This window comes from Grus americana, chromosome 9 (genome assembly GCF_028858705.1).
Source record: "Grus americana isolate bGruAme1 chromosome 9, bGruAme1.mat, whole genome shotgun sequence".
Classification (NCBI taxonomy): Eukaryota; Metazoa; Chordata; class Aves; order Gruiformes; family Gruidae; genus Grus; species Grus americana.
The window spans coordinates 6,891,076-6,917,616 of NC_072860.1; the positions used below are offsets into that span (position 1 = coordinate 6,891,076).

Genomic DNA, 26,541 nt, shown 5'->3' on the forward strand with positions numbered 1-26,541 from the left:
TTTAAAGTTATCTATCTAAAAGTAAACCCAGAACATAACTACTGGTGTTTCAGTAATTCAGGCAATGACGTCACATGGAGAGCTAAGCGTGTGAGACAAAAGAATAAATTTCTTCTTTACAATTTGTCTTTGACAAAATGTATAAAATGTGAAAGTTTCAGGAAAGTTTTTGATTTCTTTAGTATGTAGGGAAACATAGCATTCTGTTTTCTGCTGATGTAGCCACTCCTGATGCTGAGAAAGATTTAATCCTGTAAAATGCAAACATTAATTTACTTCTCCTACTTCCCAGCCATTTTCAGTTTCTGCTTCTAGCTTAGTCTTTTCCCTCAAAATGCATTTATCCATATCCTTGTTTTCTCTGCATTCCAGAAGACGACTTAATTTCTGTACCAAACTCCTAATCCTCATTTCTTTAGTGACCTAAGCCCTCAAATCTGTCAATCTTCTGAACTCTGTTCTTAGCTGCTACTCTGTGAGATTTTTAGATTTCATTCCTATCTTTGGTTTCTAGTCCCAGCCCATTATGGAGCGGGCAATGCAAGAAATCCAGGTTTGCATCTCTGGTCATATCTTGGAGGAATTAAGGTCTGCTATGTTATAAAGTTACATGTGCACAATACAGTTACATGTATGAACTATGTGAACAGGACTTGCTTATTGAAAACACAATCTTCGAAATATTCCAGTTATCGGTAACTAGAGTTACTGGAGACTCCAGCAAATTTCTGTTAAGGATGTGAGTTTTCAAAACTTCTGACTTGAAGCATAAGAGTGAACATTGCACAAGCCACATCTGTGAATCAAAATTGTCTTCTGAACTCTCCCTCTTCCCCTTTAAAGTTTCTACTTCTTGATCCAAAGGCCAGGGCTGTTAAAACTATCCAGAGAAAAGGCCACTGGATTTTAACAATGGACAAATTCTATTTTTCAGTTGCCTTTTTCTCTAAAATACCTGAAACAAGGAGTTGAAACTCTGGTCCGTGCTGTGGCCACAAGTCTTACTGTGGCATTTACACAGCAATGTTATCACCCCAAAGGAGGAGCAGACTGCCAAAGCAATGGCATCCAGATCTAGGGAGGAGTTTTTATCAGCTATAATGATCGTACATTGCAGGTGTCAGTATGTCATGTGCATCATTAGGATTTTTATGTTATGCAGTATCCTCCTAATAGGGCGTTTAGAAGCATTCTCTTTGCTGTACAAGATCAGGACTTGTCGCCTGTAGTGCAAACTGTGCATAAGGCATGAGGTTCAGTCTCTTATATTCTACAGAAGTTAATGGGATTTCAAGCATATGTTTAAAAGGCTCCCTAAGCATCCTCAGTTTGGCTGGTTTTTAGGGGAAGCCCTTTGACACTTAGAAAGACAGGATTCCTACAGGCTGAGCTGACGATCATTGAAGTTAGCAGATGAAAGGACTTAGAGCTGAGCTAAGTGATAAGAAAACCTAAATTTTCTGTTGATTTTACTGGAATCAACAACCTCTTTAAGCTAGAGAGATAAGAGAACATATTATCAGTACATTTAAATGGAAAATAGATTCATTATGCTATTTTGGAAAAAAGAAAGAAACAAAACATTTGCATTCATAAAATAATTCTTAACCCTTATAATTTGCTACCTCAGGTTTTAACTTCGTAAAGTTTAGAAATCAGCACTTAAATCAACTAGACAATATTGAGTCTGCCCTAGTGTCAGTAATTTAAACTTCCAATATTCACTTTTTTCTTTCATGGTTCTTTTATAATATGTTATTTTTGGATCAGTGACATTTTCTAAGTATTTTAAGTCAGAAACCATCTGAATTTTGGAAATACCATTGTACTGTATTCCTTGTACATATGCTGCTTTCCACCCACTCCCTCCGCCCCAAACAAGTGTCTGTCTTGGGTTATAGAAAAGATGTTGTCTTTCCTCATAAGAAGATGTCCTCAGACATTTTGTCTATATTGTGGTCCAGTTATAATAATACTTCTGCACTGACAAATTGCAGCTCTGTACACAGTCATTGAGACTTGGAAGATCTAATTTACAGAGTATGATTGCCTTCAGAAAGCCCTGTGCATGTCTTGCAGTCTGATAAAGCAGGCAGTCGTCTTTTAATGTTGTAGACATTACAGACACAGAGTTTTGCGTACCTATAGCCATACTTATAGTAAAGAGTTATTGCACACTTATTGCAAAAGAGTTTGGGACAGGAGGTGGTTGATATTTTTTTCCTACTGCTGATGCATCGATGTCTTGTCTGTGATTTTCTCTGTTTCTGTGGCAGAGCTTCCCATGGGCCATTTGATGCAGGTGTAAAGTGCTCAGATGCAATCATAGTTTGCAGGGGAGTTTGGCATGAGGGGTTGGTTGTTTTTCTTACTATGTACAAGGTAGCAAGTAGCAGAGTGGGTTTTTGAGCATGCCTGGGATAAAACCCAGGGCACTGTGCAGAGGATGGGGAAAGGCATCAAAATAGAAGGTAGGAGTTTGGCATATTTTGGGGGTTCTAACCATCTTCCGTCCTTTCTCAGTATTTATTTTGCTATATTTTGGGAATTGTCCTTGAACTGACTTTCAAGACAACACTCCTGGGGGCATGAGATTTCCTGCAGACTCTACAGAATGAGTTTGTTTTTCTTTTGCCTTTTTCTATTTCATTGTTTTACATGCCAAGTGCATTTGCAGATAGAACACAGAGTGGCAGTTTTCTAGCAAGATGGTTTAATTACATCCAAAGGCTTGTAATCACAAGCTTTGGTGGGACAGACTATCAAAATGCAGTGTAAATGATGCACACAAATTTTAATTAATTGACCTCTAACTGTAATAAAGGAAAAAGATTAATTACCTTATCCTAGATACTACAAATTATTTACATTATGATTTTATATTAATGACTAGTAAATTATAGTAAGGGAGGCAAGTTTTTTTTAAAAAAACAATCCACACCATAGGTATCATCTGTACATCTGAATCAAATATATGTTTGAATTCATGAAAGCATTGTACTAATTTCAACTTTTACCCAGCTAAAAAAATGCAAGGAAAAGGTAAACAATAAATGCTGTCAGAGAAGATCTTTTGTAAAGCAGACAAAACTATGCTTTTTTTTTCTTCAATTTTAGAGTTAATATAAGTGTGCTACAACATAATACACCTTAAGAGGGAAAACAATTTTCTGTATAGCTCTTATCTGCTGACTATCCAGCTTGTTTGCTTTTTTGAGTTTAACTTGCTGCATAGTACTCTGCTCTCACAGATCCTGAAGCTTCACATATAAATGTCTATATACATTTCTTCCATCATTAGAAAATGCAAATTAAAAAATGTAGTTTGCCTATCACTTTCTTTTATAGAGTATTGTTAATTGTAAACAATGCTGAGAAACATTAAAATAGTTTTTAACCATTCACGCTTCTTCCATTTTAAAGATAAAATAAAAATTTCCCACCTTATGTTAAAATTTATACAAATTCTAAAAATGTACGTTAATCTTCAAGAGATTCTAATAAGCACCTTATGTAATGTGAATTACATAATTTCTTAACTAATATAATTTTTTTTTTTTTTTTAATTTTTAAACATACAATTGCATATAGCCTAGAGTAGACAGCATGGTAAAACTTTTTTGTTCTGGTGTTTAAATAAATGCAGTGTGGCACTACTGTATCTTTGGAAACTTCAACTAAAATTTGACTGGTTTTGGTGTAACAGAAAAGAATGCAACTTTAGCATAGTTTGGGGAACTTTGTCAGCTAAATGTGGATTGAAAGGAAAAGCTTAAGTGTGTATATTTACATGAAGATCTTTAAGTTCTAACCAATTATAATAAAAACCAAGTGATTTTTTTTGTTCAGATATGGCTTTGGATAGCTGTCAAAAAGGTAAAGCTCTTCAAAAATCTACTCTGCTCATGGGATTTCTGTAGTTTTCTGCCAATATTCTACATATGTTGTCTAAAACACAAATTATTGCCCTTAACATGAATACGGCCTGGATCTGAATGCCCATTAATCTCTCTCAAACATACTAAATTTATTTTTCCACAGTAATAAAAATAATTATTTGAAGGTCAGGGCTAGAAGAATGGAGGGTAAATGGAAATATTGCTTAAGTTACAGGAAGTCATGTTTTGAGGTGCAGGTCCTGCTCTAAGGCAGAAGAATTAGTGGCTGAGTTGCAGATGAAGTTTTTACTTCAATACATTAGTATTATAAAAGTAGAGAGAGTAGATAAGGGAAGAAAAAATCATGCTTTTAAAGAGGGTACAACTAGAAGAATATATAGTTTGTATTTAAAAAATATGTAATTACCAAGTATCTTGAAATTTGAATCAGTAGCTAGAATGAGACAGAACAAAAAATTTTGAATTGATCTTTAAGATTCTATTTGTTTTAAAGATGCTACATAGGGATAGGAAAATTTCAGAGGTTTGAGAGGTATGTTGACCTGTGGATAAAAACTGATTTGAACCAGTCTAACCTTTTGTATCTGCCCTTTTGTCTTCAAGGAAAAAATGTAAGGTATTCATTAATCATGTTATATTTGTGGGTACTTTTTTTAGAATCTAGTATCTTATGAAAGCCTAGATAGTGGTGTATGCATTTAGTAAGAGTTTCTATGTTAACATTTTAGCAACCTTCAGCAGGGAAAATATAAACAACTTGCTAATCAGAACACCAGCTACTAATTTCAGAATTATAGATTTCTTATTTTAAAACAAGTATCCAAAACACTGTAAAAGGATGAATAATTTAAATGATGTGAAAATATTTCAAATGTATAGATCTTCTGATGCAAAAGAATTGTTTTGCATTCCCAAAGACTGTGGATGATTTCCAGTATTTTTAAAATTTCCACACCACAGGTTACACAAAACTTGTATAGTAATAATTTTTCCTTTGGTGATATATTTCATCAGAACTTGCAAATAATTTGACCTTTTATTGTATTTTGCTTTTGTTTATTGTTCCTTTCTTAGTCCTAATACCAGTCTCTAAGGTCTAGGGCTAAATTGTAGAACTTGTTCCTAATGTACTTTCTTTTCTTCCCACCCCAACATAATTTAAGGAATTATGCTGCTGTCACTCATTTGACTGTTGTTATTGCTCATGGGACACTAATGGAAAAAAGATGAGGCTAGCAGAATTGCACTGTATACTGAGACTGTTTCTTAAGCAAAAGTGTCATCAAAACTATTCTGTAGAATCTATAGTAGGAGGAAAGGGGTTTTTGGGGGGTTTTGGGTTTTTTGGCGTTTTTTTGGGGGGGAGGGGGTTGGGGTTTTTGTTGGGGTGTTTTATTTGCTTGTTTGTTTTGGCGAGAGCTCAGACAGTTAACAGAACCAGGAGAAAGGAAAAAACAGATTTGGTACTTTAACTTATAGTTGCATAACGAGTTCTATCTTCATGCAAATTCCTATTTACTAGTTCATTATTGTTAAATTGTACCAGCCTTCAATTAAAAGATTGGCCTTTGTTCTGTACAGCATGTGTCAATCAAAGCCTTTGAGTCATAGCAGAATACTAGCGGAGCATATTTAGGTGTCTGGATGTTCAGGCAATTCACATATTCAAATAATTGATACAGAATACTTCAACTGTCCTGCAAACTGGAATCCCAAATACCTTACAAAGCTCTGAAATTGCATCTATCACTTCTCATATTTCAAAATTGACAAGGCTTTTGACCTTCATCCTATTACATAAACTCACCAATCTCTCCTCTGGCTGTACAGTCATTACAAGATGAAGAGATCTGAGTTCCCTGTTTTCCATTTCACCTTCTCCTGACACATCCCCAGTTTAATCTCCCCATTGCTTCGTTATTGCAAAAATTGGCAAAACCATTGTAAAGATATGTACGCTTTCTTCCGAAAGAATATATATTGCGACATATGAATGAACTCAAAGTTCTCTTATTAGTGGTTAGAATATAAAATAATTCAGCTTCAAAAGGACCTCAGATCGTTCTTCCTAAGTCCACAATTTCCTCATGATTAAAGAAAGCAACAAGAAGGAAAAAGAAACTTCAGTTTGCCCTAAATAGATTTATTTGCTTTTTCCAAACTGCCAGTGAACAAAATATTTGTTAATTGTCCAGGTCTTCCACTGTGGCCAGAGCCCCCTCTGTTGTCTTGGTGTTTATTGCTACTTTCTTCACATAGAAGAAACGATGTGGGAGAAACTTGAAACTCATTCTTGTCTTGGAGTTTTACAGAAGACAAGGCAGGAATGAGTTTAGGGTTGTGTGTGCGTGTGTGGATTTTGTTTGTTTGTTCTTCTAGTGGGGTTATTTTAAATAATGCCATCTGGTTCAATTTGGTTTTGCTTTAAGTGCCAACCCTCCATCTTTGAGGTGGTTTCTGTTACCTCAGCAGATGTTTTCCTCAGCATCTGATATACACAGCTAAATAATATGTACAAAGTTGACTTTGCATCTGGACTTGGTGAAAACATAATAGATATTCCTTAGGGCAGTGTTTCCTCATGCCTGGGGTAGTACATTCTTCAAACTGCAATTTGTTTAGGTTTGCACCATTGTATTACTTACGTAGGAGTTCTAAAAATATAACATTCATATTGTACCTATAGGAACCAAATGCTATTTATAAGAATAGCAAAGGCTAGACCTCAAAGGGGAAAATGCATCTGCATACTGTCCAATACATAGGAGATGGTTGGTGAGAGTGATGCATATTTAAAGGGTTCAGGAATAAGAGAGTCTGATGATATGTGGTGTATCCCCTACTTTAAAAGTGTCTTTTTGTGTGATCTTCCTATGTACTTCAAGACCAGATATCTTGAACTAATGTTCAACAGCTGTATTTGAAGGACAGATTTTTCAGAAAAACTTTAGATCCGATTTAAGCATAACTAAAGCTGATTAAACAGAAAAGAAGTAGTGGCTTTTATCAAAGTGATTAAAATGTACAAGTTTATTTTTTACTACAATGTACAGAACATAAAAGTAATTTTAGATATTTTTCCAAAAATATAAAATGAGAAGTTGACCAAGTTTCCAGTGTTCTCACCTGCTCTTCTTGCCTTTGTGTCTTGGCAAGCGCTGTGTTTCTCTGGATGTCCCTTCTCTTGCATCAGAGTTTTGCAACAGAAAGTAATTCCTTCAAAAGTGTCTGACTCTAATTATGTCTGCCATTTGGGAACACATTAAAAATATTTTGAAAATTGGCTTTTTACTTTGATGTCTTAATTGGAGGGATGTCTGTAAGTGTTCACTTTCTCATCAGTGAATTGTGGTACAATATGCATATAATTTTGGTTTAATATTTGAATGTTTGTAAAGTACTTTGGGATCTAGTTAGTGGCTTTTGAGTAATAACATTGCTATTGGACATATGTTAAATAATTTTCTTTTTAAAGATAAAATGAGCTAAATGGATGTAAAGCACTAATCAAATTAATTAGGTATACTATTTCTTTTCTAGTGAACAAACACAAGCCCTGGATTGAGACATCGTACCATGGAATCATAACTGAAAACAATGACACTGTAATTTTGGATCCTCCCCTTGTTGCTTTGGATAAAGATGCACCTGTTCCCTTTGCAGGTAGGAACATACATTAACAGCAGTATATGAGCTTATGGATTGCATTATGAAGTTAATTTGCATTTGTAAGGAATGAATTTGCAGTGCAGGGATAATGTAATCTGAAGGACACATTTAGAGGCTGTATCTGAGTACTCAGGACTTGACCATTGGCCCATAGAGCTTGAAATGAGGTTTCTTGTACAATGAATGTGTGTCCTCATTTGTTGTGAAGTAGAAGTGATTATTAACAGCATAATACAGCAGAATTCCACTATCGACATTTTTTAAAAATGAAAACACAGGAATTATATAATTAAATTTGAATTTACTTTTATAGAAATGAGTCATTACAATTGCCTAAGGTAATAATGCATAGTTACTTTTGTTTAGTAATAATTTCATTTAGTAATAGCCCCTGCTTTCTCTCTTCCTATTCTGCTCCCTGGCTATGGACAAACTATGTGACAAATATTTAAAGTTGCTCAAATCTTATAGTACTGTGTTAGTACTTCATACGTGTCAAGACTTGGACAGAAAATTCAATGGAAGTTTTGAGGATTTTTGCTCCAATTGCTGTATGATAGATGAATGTCATATAGAAGTTCTTACTTGTATTAAGTCTATTTTTCCTGACACTTATTCTATCATATTATGAATTCCTTAAGCAGAAAATAGTACTTTTGCATGTCAAGAAAGTTTTCTCTTAAATTCCCTGTTTCATTAAAAATAATATTTGAAGACAAGGGAGTATATTAAGGCTTGATAGCTGTTCTGAAGATTATGAAAAGATGCAGTTTTTAAAAAAGATTATATTGCTTAATAATGTACGTCTTTTATAAGGAAAGGAACTAGTGAAGATGAATATCCTCTTGTTCTTGTGGAATACAGTCATGTTCAGTAAGCAGTAAGTCAAAGTACTTGGCACAAACAGTATTTTACAGCATCATGTAAGAATTGTTATTAGCCATTTTCCCCAAAAGCATATACTGGCATAAACTCATACTCTGTAAAACAGGGATTCACAAATGTTTTTTATATATTGAACCTCGTTTTAATATCGAGTGGTTTATCATTCATAGTGCTCCATGATTCTTGGTTGCACAGAACACTTTTCTTCCTCAGCCATATATGCACTGGGGATGTTCAGTGGAGAGGATTCAGCTGAATTTGTCAGAGGTAAAAACATCAAATAACATATACATATGGATACAGCAACCTCAGCATGAAACACTTTTGTCCGCTAATCAGTTCCTATGACACCAAGTTACTTGCTAATGGTGGCATAATCAATGTCCATTCAGAGATAAGTAGACAGCCTCTCACTGGGAGTAACTAATTATAATCAGGGCAGGTGTACTTTGTACAAAGATGCTCAGGATAAGATGTTCTTAACTCAGTTACTAGTTTTTGAAGCCAAGGAAAAAAGTATTTGTCTCCAAATTACATTTTTTAATGCATTCATCAGGAAGCAACTATATGCTAAAACAAACAAAAAATGTGGAATGAGACAGCTATCCATAATATATTTGAGTACGCTTTTTTTCGTATAATGGTAACTTTCACATACATGTGCAATTCATTCTTCCAAATGTTTGTGGAAAACAGTAATGTAAACTTAGATTAAATCCTTGCTAAACTAAACCTATCTGTGAAATCTTCAGGTACAGTTATTTAGGAATGAAGCTTGATTCCTAGTGAAAAGATGCTCTTTTCATTTTGGGGGGATTTTTCTGTTACTATAAATGTTCCATCTCATATTTGCTGCTTCTACTTACATTCCCTTGGAATCCTTACAGGGATGTTAATCACATGTGTGGTTTCCACTATTACTTTCACAAACTCTTTGCTGACTGGGGATTTCCTAGTCTGATTATTTTCTTCAGTTTTTACATTGGGACAATCGACATGTTTTTCATGAATTACTGATATGCTCTTCTTGTATAAAATCATCCTTTGAAATACCAAACTTGCACAGACAGACTGGCTTTTGTGAGAAAGATTACATTAGACAGTTTTAATTTCATTTCTTCATTTATTGATTTGAATTGTTTATATTTTAAGAAGTTTTATGGGGTCTAGGAGGGAAAATACTTGGTGTGTATTCTCTGACATTAATAGTTCATTTCCAGGTAATATTGTGCATTTAGCCTCATGATCTGCAATCCAGACATATAATATTATAAAACCAATTGAACCCTTAATTCCCCTGAAGGGCCTGGATTACCTACCTGTTTGGAAAAACTTCTATGTGCTTTTTTATTTATTTATTATAGAGACTCTTGCCTTTTTAAATTGAAGTAACTTCTTATTTCTGTTTTAAATTTCTGCTTTAATATCATGTAATTTTATTTGGCTTCCTAATGTCACTAATTTTATTATAGATCTTTATGGGAAATTCAATTTGTATAATGTATTTAGTAGGAGAAAACTGAAAATAGATATAGCTACAACATTAAAATATTCAGTAGCTGTACACTTAGTGCTATTGTAATGTGGAATTTCTTCAATGGCCATATTTTGTTTAAGTGTGGAAAACTTATTCTACAGTATAATATATCAGTCTTCAATTGTACCAGAGAATTAGAGCTCCAATAGTTCCTTTCCCATCACTCTATTAATGTTTTCAGTATTTTGTCCAATTATTGCAGAAAAAAAAATACTAAATTTATAGTCTTTTGAAAGATTTTCCATGAGCTTTTTATAAGTGGGACCAGTATCCAGAATATATCAGGGTAGTTTCAGACCTGTGCTTAGCTATCCTTGAACCAGCTTAAGACTAAATGTACATGGTTTCTTCCTCTTGATGTTGCAATAGTTTACTGGCAGTTTGTTGGCTGGCAGAATGTAGATGTCTTTTTCAATAGTATCAGGGTGTATTTGACTTTAAAAAAACCCAAAACAAACGACCCCATGAAACAACACAACAACTCCTCCAACAAATCAAAAGGGAAACAAAATCCCAAACCAAACAAAAAAGCCCCCTACCCAGCTGCTATATATCCTCTCAGTTTTCATATGGGCATAAGTCCCATAGAAATAAAATTGAGCTAACAGAAAGAAAACTCTCAAGTTAACCACCAGGTTGATCTTCCTAGGGAATGCCTGTATAGCTACGTAGCTAGATGATATGTAGACACTGTAATCTTCTACTTGTCTTAATTTGTTCCTTTTTAAGTGCTTGTCTTCCATCAGTGATAGGCTGAGGAAAATTTACAGGTTTTATTGAAAAGAGTGACAGATCATGGTAGGTGAAAAGCATAATTATTTCATACATTTATTTACTAATTTATACCTATTTATTCCATATTTATTTCTATATCTTGCTAGTGAGGGTGTAGTCCTTTTGGAACCGTGCTTAACTTGTGGAAGTAAGGGTAGGTAGTCCTTAGGTTTATGGCCAAGGCAAGGAGATCTTCAGAAAGGAGGTGCAGTAGAGGCAAACCAGAAAATATATCATGTCAAAATGAGTGTGCTGGGGCCATGCATTGGAGAGTATAAACCTCACTGAGTTTTTGTCTCCAAATTGTCTGCATTATGCTTTATAAAACAAAGTTAGTGTTGAAGTCTGGGATATCTGTAGACAGGCTAGCACAGTGGTTGCTAGGGTTATAATGATGACAAGATGTGCACTACTATAACAGATACCAGCAGATGATGAGATTCCACTGTTCCTTCCATGCAAGAAAGCACAGGTCTGCTGTACAGCCCTGTCTTAAAGGAACCAGAAAGGACTGTTTTTATCGCTCACTGTAACAGCTCCGAGTCCAGAGCAAGAGGAGCCTGGAAGGTGGTGCAGGTTTTCCAGCTCTGAGCTGTGTATTATCAGGGATGCTTTGAGCAACGTACAGATCACCTCGTTTCTGTCGATTGCCCTAATGCACAGGTAGTTTATGCATTTCATATTTTTCACCTGAGCAAATAATCTTTCACCTAATAACTACTTTGTTACTAAGCACAAAAGCAGAACTAAGCTATTAAAAGACATTTTGTATTCATCAATGATTCTTATCTGTCCTCCTTTGGTTTGTTTTCTATACTCATTCTCATGTTCTCGTTTTTTTAGTTTGAATGTTAGTTGTGGCATAGACCTACTCTAAACTATAAACAATATTTTTGTTTTCTCTTCTGGAAACTTTAACATTGTTCTTAATACCTGTGCCTTTTTTCCTCTTCATGGCTACTAAAGTAAGTCTTTTATTAATGGTCTTGTCAACCCCTTCTAGTAGTACACACGTTATGGTGCATGTCAAACCTCTGTTCGTGGAGTGGTCACAAGACAAAATGACTGTAATCTGTACTTTTATTCTCACCTCTGTCTAATGTTTAAAATCAAGGGCGATGACAGGAGAAAAAGAAATCTTCTGTGCAGCTGCCCTCTCAACAGGTCTGTGTTTCCAGGGAGGACTAATGAGAGACTAACGGGACTAAATGTGCCTGTGAAAATGCTGGCTGTCAAATGTGATCAGCCTATTTCATAACTAGAGCATGAAGACTTTCACAAGATTGCAACAAATGGTCTTTGGTGTCTCTTTATCTTCTGAATTTATTGTGAATTGTGCAATAACTGAAGTATATGTAAAATCCTGGTTCTCAAAATTATGGTATGCACATACTCACTTTTTTTCATGCAAGTACATTTTTCAGATCCCTAGTTTTGAAGGAAAGCTTGAAAATACCATTGCAAATGGTTAAGTGTTAGAAATTAATATAAGTAGTTTTCCAAACTTGTTTTTTCAATCCCTTCAAGAAAGGGATTTTTACACACTGGTGTTGACATGAGCTGATCTTTAAAATAACTGGACTCACCACAGCAGCCTGGAGCCTTTTGCAGGATATCACAGAAAAAACCCCAACCAACGAATGAACCCCAAGCCCCCAAAACCATGAAGAAACTGCAGGTCCTATAGAAATAGGTTGAGCCTTCCATCCTCTTGTAACAGTATTGTGTAGGTGCAGTATGGGCTTAATTATTATCTAATTTAGGGAAATCAATTGCAGGAATCTCTCTTTAAAAAAAAAAAAAAAAAATAAAATCCACCCAAAAGAAGGAATGTAACTTTAATTAGACTTGCACCAACCTGCAGGGTCAGCCATACCAGAGTCAGCTATCACACCCTGGTTATGAGGCTGGAAATCACTTCAAGGTTTTGCCTTTCAGGCTTAGGAGTGGTTTGGCTAGAGACAAGGTGGGATCAACTGAATCAATTTGACAATGTTCTGTTTCTCTGAAAGCAAGAAGCCCTCACAAAATGCTGTAGGATTTTAGAAGGCTATTTGGAAAGGACATCCGTCTGCATTTTAATAACAGCAACTCCATTTCATCAGTAATGTTGTGCAAAAATAGATCTGAAAGGAACTTCAGGATGTCTCCAGTCCATCCTCCTGCCCAAGGCAGGACCCATTATACCTGTGTCATTCCTGATAAATAGTTTTCTGTCCTAGTCTTAAAGATCTATAGTGACAGAGATGCAACAGCTTTCCTGGGCAATCTATTCCGTGCTTCACCATGATGTTTTTCATGATGCTTAAACAGAACTTTCTGTACCACAATTTTAGCCCATTAATTTTTGTCCTATCCACCATGGCTAGGCAGAGTGGATTATTCCCATTCTTTTTTGCTGCAACAACCTTTTATGTTATTCCCTAAAAGCACTGTGAGCATGGTGGTGGTGGCGCTGCAGCTATCCATTGTGTTACTGATACAGACATGAAACAGAGAAATAGGAGGTAACTTTCAGAACGATGAGATGATGAATGCCCTTTTCACCTTGAAAGTGAAGAGCCTAACTCTTTACTATGTCACCATTATTAGGCTGATACACTTGCATTTGAGTGCTTTGTGTTGCACCAAGGTTAAACTGGATAATTTTACCACAGTGAGCTGGGCCCATTAAGTCTTAAGCTGTTTTTATGCTCTTGATAGATTTACAGATATCCTTTTTTTAAAAGGTCAGATATGGGTCTTCCGTGCTCCACACAGACAGGTACTATGTATCTCAGAAGCAGTTGCAAATCAGACTTCCTTTGCAGATGGAGTCTCAATCTCTGACTACATTTTTGCTCTACTAAAACCACTGTGAAGGATAAGGAGATAATAAAACCAGCCAAGAAGGATGTCTGAATATTTACTAAACTACATGCTGCATCCAGAAACTCTCCCAAATCATCTTTGTTATTTTAGCAGTTCAGAGGAGCGTGTATTCTCAGCTGCACCACAGCAAATCCAGTAGTTGTCAGTCCACTTACACCCAGGGGCTGAACACAAAATCCCATTTCTCTGCTTGAAAGTGTGAAGCTGGCTAGCCTTCTTGTTTGTTTGTTTTTATTGATAAGCAGTGGCATTAATAACACAAACAATCTTTTTGGTACAACACTAAAAATACAGAAATTATTTTTCAATTTGTGACTCTGAATACTATAATTTTCAACTCAGTCAGCCAGACTTTAAACATGAACATGCTGTCAGTTTATCGTGCCCAGAATTCATCGGTGTTAACTATTTCACATTGAAAATGATTCATGATCAAAAAAATTGGAACTGTAAGTGAAACCATGAACTATTGCAGATATTTATAACAAATCACCTGCTGATTTTTTAAGCTTCTATTTTTGAACTTTAATTAATGTAGCTTAAGTAGTTAAGACTGTAGCCTTTAAAGGCAAAAAAAAAAAAAAAAGAGAGAGTCTTGGTGATCATAGCCTGAGGTAGAATAAAAGAATGGCAATAGCACAATCAATTCCAGAGGTGCTGGTTTTGACCTAAGGGATGCTGCTCATCGTTCAGTAAAGCTAGAGTGATAAATGCTTAGGCTTCAGATGAAGAATGCACAAAAAAAATCACTCTGACAGTGACCTCTGTTGGTTAGTCCCTGAAGTTCAGAGATGAGAGGTTTGAGGGTTTGTTGGTTTCTTTTTTTGTTCTCGAAGTTTTTGCCAATTAAATTTGATCACCTTTCTTTGTCGTTTTGACAGTAGTGAAATAAAAATAGGCAACAGTAATGTCTTGAAAGAAGACTAAAAGGTTCACGAATTCAGACTGTTCTAATAGAGCTTTTAGTAGCTGCTGAGTGGTCTGTCATTGCAGGAATAAGTGGTTAGAAAAAATAAACTTTAATGCATGGACAGTGAATGTAAGTTGCTTCTGGCAGACAAAAACAATAATGAATGAGAACATTGAGATGAACTTTATTACACCTAAATATGCTGAATTACTTGAAGCCAGAAAGAAGCAAGTAAAGTAACTAACTAATTATGGTTTGATGATATTCTCTTGGGCTTTTAGACAACCTATGGAAAAATATTGATATGAAATAAAGTGGAATAGTTATGAATAGTTATCTTTATAAATAAGACTTGATCTGTGGAAAATTATGGCAGGATATTACTGTGGATGTACAAACATACACATGAGGACAGGGATAGAATCTGGCATTTTATTGTGCTGAAGTATCAAACTAAATGACTACTTAATTTAAAAAATGATTAATTAAAGCAGGTTATAACTGAAGTTTCCAGGAAAATAGTGTCAGTTGTTAAACTTCTGGGCTGTTCAGAACACTAGAGATAAACCTAAATGGGAAGTACTGGAATTGCTATGCCTGTTGGTCCCAAAATTGGTAGCTGCTATTACGCTCTGACTATGGATGTAGATTTTGTCACGCACCTTCTTCAAAACTAATGAAGCCTTGCCATATGAGTACCATTACATTTAATAAAAAAATATAAACTTTAACAACTTGTTGTTGTCATCAGAACTAGGGCTGGTAATAGCTAGATGATCCAGTAAAACAAAGCTTTCTACAAAAACCCAAAACATCAGTGTACAGGATTGTTCCATTCAAAGCAGCAAAGATCTGTGCCGAATTTAAACTATTCGTATTATAGGAATTATTGTTGTGCAGCAGCCCTGTCCGTGACAGGGGAAACAGATGTGGCTTTCTTGGACTTTCCTGCTAAAAACCTTCAGCTTCACCTCTAAGATCCTAATTGTTGTGAAACCTAGAAATGCAATATAGAGTCATTGATGATTCTTGAAAACAGTTTTTTCATTTGAACTGAATCCAGAATCAAGTAAAAAACCCAAATGAAACCAAATTCAGTAATATAGGAATGATAAAATCTTTTACTTAACCAGATCTAATTATATCAAGCAAATTTTACAGGAAATTAAAAAAAAAAAAAAGTCCATGCTTTCCTATTTATTCTTTGAAATTATGCTGTTAGTCATAAGAATATTATGGTTCTGACCTCAAAAATATTTTACTTTTTGTAAGAACTGGTCATGAATTTTAATGCAAGTTTGTTTCTTCAGTGATCATTGAAGGTGAACAATGAATTTTACTTTTACTTGCAAAGCTAAGTATCCATCCAGGAACAATCAAATTTTTTCTAAATGCTTTTGCTAATGCTTCAGTTATGGAATTTCAAAGATTGTTCTAAATATTACTTGTCTACTTATTAAAAAATACTTATGTGACTATTAGAAAGTGAAATAAAAATGTCAATAGATGGGTTTGATTCATCAACAATTCTTAATTGATAAAAATCTTAGTGCTGTATCTCAATAAACTCTAGTGAAGTTAATACAGGCGATGTAAAGCATTGCTAATAAACACCTTTTTGGAGACATATCTAAGAGATGGTAAATCTTGAATCAGTAGAACTAAACTCAGTGATGCTGTAGTAATTTGTCCCATGTGCTGACTGTCCATCATGTGAAGACATAGGTGCATAGAATGACACCAAGCAATGTGATTATCCAGTTATATTCATGTATATTTTATGCTGTGAACAATGTATCTGAATCTACAGTTGAAATATGAAGTGATTTATTTGAATGAACTATATCCAGTACTTTTTTATTTTCAAGAAAATATTTTAAAAGCTGCAGGAAGTGATTTTTTTTTTTTTAGGTACTATTTTAACTTCTTTTTCCTGCAATGGAATATTTTGGAGTGAATTAAGACTGTAACTTGCTTTTGAGATGTAATTTTTTCTATGTAGTTAAGCATGGATTCTATGCACTTGAGTAGTTCTCTAAAATCAGTAATGTTTCCTCAGCTATGAGTTTAAATTCTGAGTGTAATAGGAAGAACAGCATAGTAGGAAGTACTATGTACTATAGCATTTTCCCTTTTATGACATTAAGTGATTTCAAGCGTTTTAAAATGGGACTTTAACAGATTCACCAGCAGACTTAAAATTTTATTTAGGGGTAGAATTACTGTTTGGTAGTAGCAGTTTCATGCTGATTTGCAGCACGTGTAATTAATGTAAATAAATTGTTGCCTCTGCACTCTCTGTTTTGGGATAAAAAGGATGAGGAATAATTCTCTTATTATGGTGTGAGCGGTGTGTTGAGGGCTGCCTTAAGTCTGAACAGGCTCGTATCTTCTGAAAATTAGAGCTTGCCAAATATGTGTAAGCAAGTAACAAAACCCTGCTGGAGTTAGACCTCTTTGTCATTATGCTTGCAGTGAAAATCATAATGGCTTAAGTTCTTACAATTTCAGGTACAAATAAGCATTTTTAAACATTTATTGACATAAATTGAATTATTTGAAAAATTATGACAGCAGGCATAACTCAAAGGCATAAAGCTGGTCAGTGAAGAGGTTGAAACAAACAAGAATGATACCACTGTTACTTTTTTTTTTTCTTGTTGCATATTTTGTTTCTCTTCATTATTTGGTATTCAAGTGGTAAACTTGACCTGTCCATTTTTGCTTATGAGGGTATGGCAACCTGGGAATTCAAAATCTGTGGCCATCTTTATTTCCAGTACTACAGTATCATAAAGGACTCTCAGAAGGCGGGCTGAGAAGTAGTGTGAGGACCCAAGTGAAGAAATAAACAACTATTCTGAGTCATATAGTACAACTTCCACTTTAATATCTCTCTTCACACTTTCATTCCTTCCATGGTCTGTCCATTAATTCAATTACATCTATCTCCTTCACACAAATATTTCCTTCTTTGTGTATGTTCCTATGTTTTTCATATTCTTAGGTGAAGGATGATGAATTTAAAAAACAAAATTGTAAAGGCATGAAGTGTTATTTATGCAGACTTAGAAAATAATTTATAAAACCATGCAGTGTTAATAAAATAACATGTGGACTTGGAATTTTCACCACTTAGAATTTTACTGCAACAAAATTGGCACTACAGGATTCCAGTTTGCTTTAAAAATAAAATCAATAGGCTAAATTAGTTGGGAAAATGGCATGTTAATATGTATTACTCAGAATGGAACTGCTTGAGTTAGTGTAAGGCAGCAGGGACACATCGTTTGGTTGAAATGGTTTCTAAATATTAAAACCATTTTAAAAGAACAGCCTAAATAGGTAATTATGTACTCTTTAGAGTTCCTTTTGCTTATTGGTCAGCTTATTCTCTTATGGAAAGAATAGTTGAGAAACCCCACTTTCCTTTAAACCTGCTACTTTCCACTCACAGTTGAAAAAAAGTTATTTTTCTGGACTAGAATAAATTCTTTCAATAGCTTGTAAGTGCTATTGCTCCCTTTGCTTGCTATGGCAGCCTAAAAATGCATGTGATACTGCTTTTATGAAGCAAGAGGGGGAAGGAGAATATAAAGAATTCAAACTCTGGACAGGGGGTTTAGGGCATTGATTTTCTACTCAATTCTGCTTGTGGCTGTGTGAAATGGATCAAACCAATTTGTTCTCTTGGCCTAGGGTTTCCTCCACTGTCCTTTTTTCTGTGTGTTTATACTATATATAAAAAAAAAATCTTTGAAGTGCTTTTAACTCAATGACTATGCAGCACTGAACACAATTTGCTTGTGCAACACCAAGCACAAGGAGGATTTGCTGTTCTCAGTTGTCACTATTTTCTATTTCACAATCTTCTATGATATAGGTATGTAGTATGTTTATGGTAGATGCAACAATTAGATTAGTGTGGATCTTGAACCTGAGCTAACAATCCTGCTAGAGATATACATCAATACGGTTACACAGTGAGGAAAACACAACACAGGATGTAAAGAGATGCATAGAGAAATGTCACTGGGATATTGCGAGTGCTACTGATCCCACTGAGATACAGTGATGTAGCAAGAAGTTGAGAGAAATATTGTAAGAATTTGCTGGTTTTTCTAAGGATACATATTGAGAACAATATGGCTAATAAAATATCTAGGTTTTGCTGGGCTTTCATTCCACTGGAATTTTTTTATAGCAGGCTTCAAGGGACTTAAAAATTAATTGCCTGCATTTTCAGATATCTGCTAATCCAGACAGGCTGGATGGCTTTGATGTAGCTACAGCATGTGGAAATACCAGACATAGTCAAGTACATCTGATATGCTCAGTTGTCAGGTTCCTTATTTCAGCTGTTACACAGTCACCTTTACTCTTCATGTGCTTGGCATGAGAAGGAGCTTGGCAGAAAGGAGGTGTATGTTGCTTTTTTTTTGCCTTAAATGATTACTCTCTATTATTTTTTGTGGTATTGCATCTCACATTTACTGTCTGTATAAAAGACATTTCACGTTGGTTTAAAAACCAAACTAAATTATTCTCTCATTAGGTGTTCTGCTACACAAAATAGATACCCATTTCATTCAGGTAATTGGCCTTTGCAGGTAAAATAGAGTAGATAACTAGACTCTTGAGGTGAGATTTGCTTTTCTCTTTTACTAATTTTGTGTTTTGAGGCTTTGTTTTTTTGTAGGCTGTCCTGTTTATTCTACCTTTCCTGAATGAAATAAATTCTGCAACTGCACTGTGCAAATTTAGTGCAACATGAAATTCAAGGAACAGAGACAAAATGGAAGTCAACTCATCGCTATAATAGTCACAATTTAGCCATAATTTGCAAAGTAGATACTAAATATTAATCCACAGAAACAAATGGGCCTGCTTTTATATAAAAGTCATCACAGTGAGACTGGTCAGTGTTGCCATGAGGAGAAGGTGAGGGAACTGGACTTGTTCAGCCTGGAGAATAGACATTTTGTGGGGGAACAAGGCAGTAGCCCCCCAACACCTATGAGGAGGGGATTGAGAAGATGGAGCCAGCCTCTTCACGGTGGGAGGAGGAGAGACAACAGATAAGAATTGAAACTAGGGGTTCAGACTGCACGTAAGGCAGAACTTTTTCACTAGGACAGTCAAAGATTGGACCAGGATGCTTAGAGAGACTGAGTCACCTCCGCTGTTTTCAAGACCCAAGTGGATTAAGCCCTGACTAACCTGAGTTCACAGCTGCCCCTGCTTTGAGCAGGACATTGGCCCAGACAACTGAGGTCTCTTCCAGCCTGAATTGTCCTATAATCCTGTGATTTTATGATGTTTGGATGTTTCTTTCAGAAGTTAAATTGCTAAAGAGGCAGTGGGTGGGAGGACACATGAGCTTGTTGTAATGCTATATCAGAAAGATAGTGTGCTCACTTTCTATGGATTTGAGGAGGATGCAGAGTTAGCAATGGCAAGGCCACTTGATAAGGGAAAGGAAACAGAGGATCTCTGTAGCAGTGACCTGGCTGAAGTCAGTTAGAAATGTTCTTTATCTGCATATTTATTCTCAACTGAGTGAGAGAGGAGAAGAGGCCTCACCATTTAGTGTAAGCCTTGCTTCTATATTAGAGTGATACTTTTATTTCAAAATAAATTATTTTTAAAAAGGATCTGCAGCTTTTCATATAAACTATTCTTTTTACTCTTAACTACTATGGCTATGTAGAATACGTGCAAAAATGGAGGCCTACAAAATATTAGTTATAAATAAAAATTCCTAACACCAATTGTTTAACTTTATATGACTACTGGGCCATAAATGCTCTTTATGTGTCTTCTGCTCATATAAAATTCAGAAGAAAGTACATTGAAGACATTTGACAGCAGACTGGCTCTTATAGTTCACTGTTATAACAAAATGATCAGATTGTATTGAATGAACACCTTGGCAGTGGTTCACATCCAGACCATATTATCTTGTATAGCAATTCTGTGTTGACTGTAATTACGTAATAGTTGTGAAAGGCCACATGTCCTTTGTGAACCTTGACAGCATATATCAAGTAAGTATTTCTTTGTCATTCTCTCAGTGTTTTTTTGAGAGTGTATCAAAAATAAGTAGACACTAATATCAGACCTCTCTTAGTATTTTTAAATATGACAGTTTATGATATATGCAATTAATACAGTTGGACATGCTAAAATATTTAAGATGCAGTCTTTAAATTAATAGTTGAATACCACTTTAAGAAGAAGCTGTATTGTCTGTCCTTGATTCATTTGGAGACTTTGTCTCTCAGTGGGACTTAATTTTCTAGTTAATTGTTCTTGTGAACAAATTTTTGGAGTAGAGTTTGTGAGAGAGACTAGTAGGGGTTCAAACATGTCATGTTTTGGACATCTGTGTTTCAGGTTAATTACAATATATTAATTTACTTTAATTTTAAACGGCTTTTTAAAAGATTTTATTACTAGATGTAATGGACTTTTTACTGCATGTACTGTCCCTTCTGGCTTTTTTTACATTCCTTTGATCTTCAAATATTATAGAAGATTAGGTGACAGAAGAGCAGAAGTTAAAAACAAAATAAAACCAACAACCCAAAAGACCTGCAAAACAAAAACCAAACCCCAAACAACCTTGATAACCTTACAACTGGGACTATAACTTGATTTGTTATATTGTTATCTTTTGCAATCAAAAGCAGAAAGAAAAAAAAATGAAGCTTTTTACTTCAGTCATAATGCTATCTAAAATTGTACAAGTAAAATTACATAACGCTTAAGACATCTTCCTGAGTTAATTGTGTCAAAGTATGCTGGCAAGGAATATTAATTTAGTACCAAATCTAATATATTTTTAATTGAAAAGACAATCCCAAACCAAAAGAACATCACAATTAGAAATATCTAACCTTGTTCTGGATATCTGGAGAGTCTGTTAGTATCTTCACTGATTGGTTTCTTTGCCAGTGACACTAGACTAGCGCACAGGAATTTTGTGCAGTGATTTGGAAACAACCACTCCGTGTATAAATGAAGCCCGATGCTTCTATATTAAGTGGATCAGGTCTTTATATTATTTTAAATGTTCTCTGATGTCAGGATGCCTCTTGTTTCTCAGACTGAAGGGCAGTGTAGAGAGGACCATTCATGGGTTAGAACTTAACCAGTCTTCAAGCAATGGGACTTTGAAAACAGCTGGGTGGTGAAGGCAGGCTTTTGACAGTTTCTGTGAAGAGCTACCTAAAATTGAATGTTCTGATTACTCAGCACTGTTTTCAGAAGCAAGCGAACTGGATTGAGAAAAGATATGCGTTGGTTCTGGAGACATTGGGAATTTGAGTTAAGATTACATGTTTTCATGAACTAGCTACCGCTATCTAACTATATGAAATTGGTAGGATAGCTTGCATGGAGAAGTAAGAAGATTGGGGTCCAAATTATCTGAGCTATTTGTAAAATTAAAAAAAATGCATTTAAAATTAAATTGCTTGTAGAATACTTTAAACTACAGGAGAAAAATGGTTCATTGTTCACATCTGACATTGATGTGGCAATTCTCTTGTAATTGATAAATTATTGCCATATTACAAAGTCATCAAATGTTCCTGTGACTTTCTATGTTTCTTTTTTAAAGGAACATAGCTCTTAAGTACATTATTGCAAAAAATAATTTATTCTATTCTATTTAAGACTAGCTCCCTGCTGATCATAATCCTCAGCTCTCTTCCATGTGGTTCTTGTTTGGCCTTCAAGGAAACTAGATGGAGATTTTTCTTTACAGTTTATTTTGTGCCAATAATTAGCTCATATTAATGTGCAAATGTCCTTAGTTACCCTGTAGTGGACAGAAATCTAGAATAAAGCTACTTATCCAGTTAGTCACTTGTATGTTTCTGTATTATGTATCATTGCTGCTATTCGGAACAAGTAAAACATTGCATTAGTGCTCTGCCATTAGAAAGAAATGAAAGACAGCAGGGTTACAGCAAGCCTGCATATGCCATCAGAAGGATCTGTATCTGCCAGACTGTCCTTGGCAATGCATCAGATTATTCTGAGTAAAAACACGTGATTATGTGTAGCTCTTAAAAGGTATTTTTCTTGTAGTTCTATCTATATTTTATATAGTTAACATGCATGGAACATTTAGGTTTTAATAAAAATTTATAAAAGTCAAACAGGGTTTTAGAAATGTCTTGGAAATGCTTAATTAAGCAGGGATAGACACAAATGTTAAGAACAAATATATATTTCTCCTGCTTCGAGTCAGTAGCTATTCACATTAAAACTAGTCTCTTTATTTACCTGAAAGGCTCTACTGCAAGACAGAGACAAAAATGTTTTCTGTGAAGAGTGTAGAAGTTAGAAGGAAACATCCATGCAAGTTTTCTGTATATCATGATTCTTATTACAAAGTCATTTTATATTGAGTGAGGGATAATTATGCATTCAAAGTAAATATGGTAACCTTTCCTCTGCAATATATTACTGCATGAGCAATAACATAACCTAAAGCTTTGTTAAACCAGAAGAATTTATTATAAACTGGTAAAATAAGGACCTAGGAGGTTGACTCAGGAATAATACCCTGCACTCATGTCAGACATCTTTCAGGCAGGAAACTCCTTACTGAGTACAAGCCAGGAGGTTTTTGTCAAGTACTCTATGTTGTCCTAATTCTGCTCCCTGTGGTGCCAATTTTAGCTTTTTTAGGTTTTGTTGCCTCCATCATGAGGGGAGCACCAAACAGCAATGTAATGGACTTCAGAATTTTTTTGAGAAAACTGAATATATCATTCATGTTAGTCTTTTGCAGCATTACACACTCTGCCACCTCACTGGCGGTAGAGAGCCCTCATTATCATCTGCTCCTGCTGTGATGTCAAACACTAGACCTGCCCAACTAATTGGCTCAGCTGAGTTTAATATAGAAGGACATGCTAGTGTGTTTAAATGATGTGAAATCTCCAACGAATACCATCTACACAGTGTCGGTAATCTTTTTGATGCCCTAATCCTTTTCTTTGAATAGTTGCTCTCTCTCACTTGCTGGTTCTTGCTCTTTCCTCCTACCCCCAATGTCTTGTTTCAGTCTAATGGATTGTAAATTGGTTTGTTTTTTCCTGCCCTTCCATGACACTGAACTAGCAACATTCTATTCTTACCAGAAACCCATGAAGGCATGAATAGATAAAATATAGGTAGGTATTTTATAGACATTTATGCTGCACTTTATTTATAAAACCTCTATTGAATAATAGCATTTGGACAAAATTAACCTGTGTATGCATTCTATATACACACAAACACTTGCATTACACTATTTTTGTAATAAAGTAATTCACATTGCAGGTCAGTTTCCCTCAGTTTTAGCATTGTCTCATTTTTTCTTGATTTTTAAAAATCATAATCTACTATAATTTACTTGCCTTTTCATGTTAGTTTTAAAACAACAGGAAAAATATTTTGGATTAATGAGTGAGAGCAATTACCAGCCTATTTTAGAAATTAATCTCCATAGGAAATCTATATTTTAATTAAAATTTAATCCATGAATTTTAAAATTATTTATTTACATTTAATTTTAATTCAAGCATTTAAAATTAACTTATTCCTGTTATATTGCAAAGACATTTAAGTGACTGTTATTCTACAGCAGCGGATATAACTAATAACTGCAATATTTCAGGCCTAGCATGTTTTGTTGTTGTAAAGTCAGGTGGATCCCTTTTTAACCAACTGCTAAAAAGAAATTTTTTGAAAGGCACATCATTACTTGATTGATTTCTTAGTACGTGTGACGGATTGAATGGATATTTCTGACATGACTTCAGCTCCTTACTGAGATGCTTGCCTTGGAGAGGCTCCAGGTCTGCTAATGAAAAAACTTATGAACAAAGACAGGAACAGCTAATGTAGCATTTGATGTGGAATCCAGAGTTCAGAAATTAAATTAGATATAACACTATAATAAGCATGCCAGAATTGAAAGGATGACAGTAATTTAACATCAACTTCTAGATGCTTTTGGACTAGGATTCTTTATTTACGACAGCAAAACTTCTACATCCCAGCCAGCAACTTCACTGGAGCTGAGGGTTGTTTTTATGTATGGCCTCTTCTCTCAACGCTCCACTCCTGCAGTGTCTCGCTAGAAGTATATGTAGGCCAAAGGGGAAAATTATGCAGCTCTGTTGACTTCCATGGATGTTTGCCCATTTATACTACTCGGGTGCTGTCCTTATTTGTGGAAATTGGCTGGTGTATGGGAACTGCATACTAGGAAAACATCATGAAACGCAATGGAAATCATCTGCAATGAGAAAGAAATCATCATGTGCAATGAAAAGCCCCAAAAGCTTTGTATAAAATTTTTTGATTAAGAAGTGTCTCTTTGAATCAAATTTGGCCCAGCTGTTGCCATCTGTCAGCTTTTCAATGCCCTTTACAAAATGCATTGTTGATCTTCGTCCAGTCCCTCTAGGCGTGTGCTGCTACGGGATATGCCACACATGGCAGATTATCAGTGTCACTGGAGAAGCCAAAGGCTGTTGGGTATGGGGCTGAACATTCAACACTCAGCTGATGTACTGAAAACTAAATAGTCTTATGCTTCAATCTGCAAGATTTAAGTAGAAGACACTGCCTACTGTTTACTTGAAAGTGTGCTTTAATACTGCATATGAAAGCACAGCAGAAAATTTATACCTTTCTCCTAGAGTCTCTGTGTAATCTGTTTGCTTGCTGTGGTCTGACATGCAGGTAAAAGTTGTCTTGGTTAGAACTTTTCTTGCCTATGACTGGCCTTGTTGGGCAGAATTAGATATAGAAATAAACCCCCCTGTGCTGATGTATTCTTAAGTTTTTATTTCAGTACATGATATCTTCACAGAAGAGAGGGCATAAACTGCCCAGGGGTGAACGCTTCCATGTGTGTCTATCCTAATGCTGTAACTATGCAGATGAGGAGGTGGTAGTCTAACTTCCTAAGAACTGAAAAACAAAAAAAGACTTGATGTCTCAAAACAGCAAGAGAATTTTTAGAGTAAGGAAACCAATTAATAACTCTGGAAATGTATTTAAAGTTTGCAGGGGAAAAAACCCCTCTTAATAAACCAGAAAGTTATAGACTAACTTAAAATATGGTGACGTTTTAATTCTGTTGATGCATTTTAAACCGACTCACTGAATGAAGGTTTGCTAAGGTTTGAAATAACCATCAAGAGTTTTTGAACTCTCTTCCTATGATAAACATGAGAAAATCCAAACATCAGAAGTGAAAGTAGATTTAAGTGTTCAGCTTTGAGTAAAAAAATTGAAAACTGAGTCATTGTTATTTCCAAAGATAATGGGAAATAATTTAAGGTGCTGTGCCAATCTTAGCTTATAATTAATTTTTGAGATTGATGGGTTAGTAGGTAGACTTTATGAGAAACCTGAATACACAAAAGGAAATAAACGTTGCATGTTTCAGGTAGTTTTGTGAATGCTATAGTCATAACATGTATTCAGAGTTGGTCTTCATCTTGTGTGAATTTTTCAGACTTAATACTCTTTTGCATTGAAAGAATGAACTGCTGTCATAAAGTATAATTTATTGAAAACTCTATTTCATTCATGATATTGAACTGTGTTTTTCTGCTTTTTGAATGGACCAAAGCTGCTTTGTTGTGCTGTCTTTTAAGTTTACACTTGAGTAAAACCAGGCTTTTTAAGAGGTTTGCACTGATCAGAATTGATCAATTTTTTATCAGACAACTAAAATAAGTAACTTATCACACTTCAGGAGGGTGCACAGAGCACAAAACTAGGGCATAGGAATTAATATTTTAGTATTCTGCACTTAAGGCATTACATGCTGTTCTGCTGACGACAATGGAAACAACTTAGAAAAGGAGTGAAAGAGAGGAGCCTTCTCTCTCCTCCATTAGTTGTCAATAAAAACTTGAATTGACTAAGAAAGGCTGTGATCTGCCATCTTGTGTTTCTACCTCACACCTCACCTG

The 26,541-nt window shown here is 35.1% G+C and overlaps 1 protein-coding gene across 3 annotated transcripts in view; it reads left to right on the forward strand.

The window, feature by feature from the left end:
- CLSTN2 (calsyntenin 2) overlaps positions 1 to 26,541 on the forward strand; it is a 387,192-nt gene that overhangs the window by 154,999 nt on the left and 205,652 nt on the right. For all 3 annotated transcript variants that reach the window (XM_054835708.1, XM_054835709.1, XM_054835710.1), the window contains exon 2: positions 7,440 to 7,562. In XM_054835708.1, the coding sequence (XP_054691683.1) occupies positions 7,440 to 7,562 (123 nt within the window). The remainder of the gene's footprint in view (positions 1 to 7,439; positions 7,563 to 26,541) is intronic.